This window comes from Salvia hispanica, chromosome 6 (assembly GCF_023119035.1).
Source record: "Salvia hispanica cultivar TCC Black 2014 chromosome 6, UniMelb_Shisp_WGS_1.0, whole genome shotgun sequence".
NCBI lineage: Eukaryota > Viridiplantae > Streptophyta > Magnoliopsida > Lamiales > Lamiaceae > Salvia > Salvia hispanica.
Window position 1 is genome coordinate 17422188 of NC_062970.1, and position 3834 is coordinate 17426021.

At 36.8% G+C, this 3834-nt stretch overlaps 1 protein-coding gene across 2 annotated transcripts; it reads right to left on the reverse strand.

Moving 5' to 3' along the window:
* Nucleotides 1-240: 240 nt before the first annotated feature.
* LOC125197196 (homeobox protein knotted-1-like 1) lies at nt 241-2626 on the reverse strand. Of its 2 annotated transcripts, none has more exons than XM_048095910.1 (4): nt 2109-2626; nt 1859-2003; nt 588-816; nt 241-480 (listed from the first exon to the last, which is right to left on the reverse strand). In XM_048095910.1, exons 1-4 carry the CDS (start codon nt 2391-2393, stop codon nt 450-452), a joined length of 690 nt encoding a protein of 229 aa, XP_047951867.1. In that variant the 5' UTR covers nt 2394-2626; the 3' UTR covers nt 241-449. The 2 variants fall into 2 exon arrangements, with proteins under 2 accessions (XP_047951867.1, XP_047951866.1); XM_048095909.1 differs by having other exon boundaries at nt 572-816.
* Between the last annotated feature and the right edge of the window lie 1208 nt (nt 2627-3834).

The window sequence follows — 3834 nt, forward strand, 5'->3', positions numbered from 1 at the left end:
ACCAAAATATATATGGACCAAATAAGTTTTTGTGTAGATGTGCAAGAGACTATAAAATGTGGTTCACCATTAATATTTAAGAAATTGTTAAATATAAACCAAAATAGGACTAAAAGATAACACACTTAATTCATGTGTAGGACCAAAATGTTTTTTTGGGCAAATGCAATGGAACCAATTGTGGAATTTAGTTTAGAATTTATCCATAATTATGAAAAGATTAGTAACGAAAGTGTGAAATCAAAGAAAAAAGAAAAGATAGTGATAATGGTAATACGTGAAGAGGGTAGTTTTAGATACAAATGATTGGAAGGAATTGAATGGTTACAAAGTTGAATCAGTGGCAGTGACGTCTTCCATGAGGGTGGATCTCATGTCGTGGGAGGGGCGCCAGTGGCGCTTCCTCTGGTTGATAAACCAGTTGTTGATCTGCTTCTGCTCCAGCCCCGTCATCTCCGACAGCCTCTTCTTCTCTTCTTCCTTTATATAGTTATATAGTTACATAGGAGTATAACACAACACAAGAGCTTCTCAATATAGGAGTATATGCAAAAGAGAAATGGATACGTACGGTAGGGTAAGGCCACCTATAGTGTGCGTTCCACCAGTCCAACAAAGCAGAAATAGCATCCTTTGGCAGTTTACCCTTTTTCCGCTTCTTCAACATCTCTTTCCTCAAATTGCTCACGTACCCGCTGTATTTCCGCATCAGCATCTCTTTCAACTCCCCATCGCCTCCTGATTCTAGCATGCTTCCACAACCTTCCACCACTTCTCCACAGCTTACATCCTCCTCTGATCTACACGCCCTCTCATCTGCTCATGCAATCAATTCACAATTAAATACTTCTACATTGTGAATTACTACTACAGGGAATGCCTATTTTTGTATATTCACTACTAAAAAAAGAATGATTAAGGACATTTTTAATGCAATTAAAGATTCTAATTTGTATTTATAAATATACCACCTATGCAAGTAAACAAACCATTCAACGCATGTAATACTTATTATTTCGCCATTTTTTAAACATCAATCATTTATATTCATGTTGTATATAGATTATCAACCATAGTACCAATTATAAAAAGGTCCATCGAATAATTTTTAAATTACTCCCTATAAGACTAGATCGTCTGAGCTAACGTGTGAAAGATCTATATTTCGATTGTTACCTGACAGTCACAGACAAAGTTCACATTAATCAATATTCAATAGTATCATGCATCAAAGATTGACATTATGCAATAATATATCCAGTCAATCTAAGCAAATTTACTTAAAATTTTAATAATGTACTTAGTATACTATGTATAACTTAACTAAACATTAAAGTGTCTTCGATACTTTGAAGTTTAGCATCTATTAGTAAAATCCAGTATTACAGTATATATTTATTATTACTAGTAGCTAAACTTTGAAGTTTTTTTAACCCATTTCAAGCTAAATTAGATACTCCATATTTTAAAAATAAACTGCTCTCTTATGGAGTAAAAGTTAAATTAATGAGATATCTTCCTATATTCCAAATACACTGTACGTCTACTCAGAGACACAATTCCAAAGGTTCTTCCATATGCGAGAAAGAAGACAAAAGATCCAAGTCACTACCCCCTCCACTCATTCTCTACTCGTACGTTATAAATTTGATTAGTACTCATTTCATAAACACAATAAATATAACCACACATGACAAGTCCTGACAGCAGGTGAGTTAATTATTCGAATAAATACAAAAATTCATAAATTTAACACGAGTACTGTTAAATAAGTATAATGAAGTTGTACTAGAAGCATTAATTAATGGCTTATTAATTCCACACATGTACACTTGAAATTAAAGATAGAGAAACGTACCATTAGAATGAATAGAAGTTGAAGGTAGGTTTTGGTTGCAGAGATGAGAGAGCTGAGATCCAATGCTGCTTAAGAAACTCCTCGCCTCATCGAATGGCTTCGATAACTCCTCCTTACATTTGCGTAGAGACTCGCAGTATGATCTCTTCATTCACACCATGCAAAATTGCAAATTGCAATGCATCATCACATATAAATATAAATATGCATAAATTAATTAATGAAACAAAGGTATTCTAATTAAAATTACCATGAAGGAATCGAGTTCAGGGTCTGTCCCAAAGTGATTTGTTACAAATATGGGATTGGTGTCTCTGCGGATTTCGTCAAGAAGAGAAGCCGTTTCTGGAGATGCACCTACCTTGGTGCAGTCGATGTAGGAAGAGAGCAAGGTGGGATAGAGTGGGTGATTAGCAATCCGAGCTTTGATTAGGTCTTGCTCCTGATGATGATGTTGAGTGGACATTCCATCTCCATCGAAATCAGTGTGGTATGTTGAATAATGGAAGGAGGTGTATAGCTGCTCATCATCCATCCCTATCAACAACAACACAATGCCTGCGTCTTCTGCTTGTATGTGTGTGTGTGTTGAAAATTTAAAGCCACATGTGGTCAGGCGAAGAAACAGTGATTCTTAGGTAATCCATGTTCACCACCAAAGGGAGTAGACAAAGGTTTGGGGAAAGAGGTGAAAGAGAGAGGGCAGGTTTTTGGAAATGGAAATTGAAGTAGGTATTTTATTCAGTGCCAAAAACGAAGAGTGGAAGGCTAAGGTGAATACTGATTAAAAACACCTGTTGAGCAGAGAGTTTAGATGTATATGTGATGTGCAGACAGTGGACAGCGATTGAGAGAGAGAGAGATGACATGACTTGTGGCTACTTTTCGATACGCGATTGGTCCAAAAATATGACCTCTATGTACTACTCTCTATTGTCTGGTCACATACATAATCTACGCCTACCTATAAACCCATTTTTGGTGCCAATGCCCAAAAAACCTACTCATTCACTCCTGCCTCTACACCTTACTTTTGCGAAAATCAAAATTCAAAACTCCCGTAGTGGCTAGTTGCACTTGCAATAGGGGCGATCAACGGTTTTATCGGCCCTATTGCAAGTGCCACTACCGATCTTTCACCGTTGTCAACGCTCATCAGATAGGGTGTGCACCAATCGGCGCCCTATAGGTGCTATTGCAGAAAAACCGCAAATCCCACCGACAAGCGGCGGTCGATTTTATTTTGTTTTGTTCTATTTTTGCACTCTATAAATACCTCATTTTTCCTATATCTCTTCACCAACTTTTCACTCTAATATCTGTCTCTCACCTAGTTTTTCTCTCTCTAGAAAGTGAAAAATGAATCCCGACGTTTGACCAGACCCGACAAATTCCGACATAACACCCATGTTCCACGGTGGTCAGTGGCAAACCATGACTCCCCCGGTCACAAACGCCTTCTACCAATTTTGTCAACATAAGGGGATTGACCCGCACTATGGCGAAGTCTATTGCCCACGCATGATTGATACTTCCTCCGTCCCAGATTTGTAGTAACATTTTGCCATAAAAGTCCGTTCCACATTTGGAGTAACATTTAGAATTTACCATATTTGCACATAAAATTTTATCTCATTATTCACTAAAATTACATCCAAATGCCATTATCTACATTAAAATAAATCAAAACAAAAATAACAAACCAAAAAGTCAAAAAGGGACCCACGAACTCACTTAATTTATTACACACTTCATCATCTCACTTCATTTATTACACACTCCATCATCTCACTCCACCAACTCACTTCATTTATTACACACTCCACCTCTCACTTCATTAATTACACACTCCACCAATTCCTTAAAACACGTGCTATAACTAAATGTTACTGCAAATGTGGGACGGAGGGAGTATTTTGTTTTATTTGATAACACAAAAATTAAAAATAGTGTTGGTATGGAAAATGAGAATGGAT

Bases quoted from the DNA above. Each gene is read 5' to 3' on its own strand.
- LOC125197196 (XM_048095909.1), bottom strand. From the start codon at position 2,393: ATGGATGATGAGCAGCTATACACCTCCTTCCATTATTCAACATACCAC. The intron at 2,004-2,108 runs GTAATTTTAATT...GTGTGAATGAAG, and splicing joins CTGAACTCGATTCCTTCATG to AGATCATACTGCGAGTCTCT. The intron at 817-1,858 runs GTACGTTTCTCT...TTGCATGAGCAG, and splicing joins AACTTCTATTCATTCTAATG to ATGAGAGGGCGTGTAGATCA.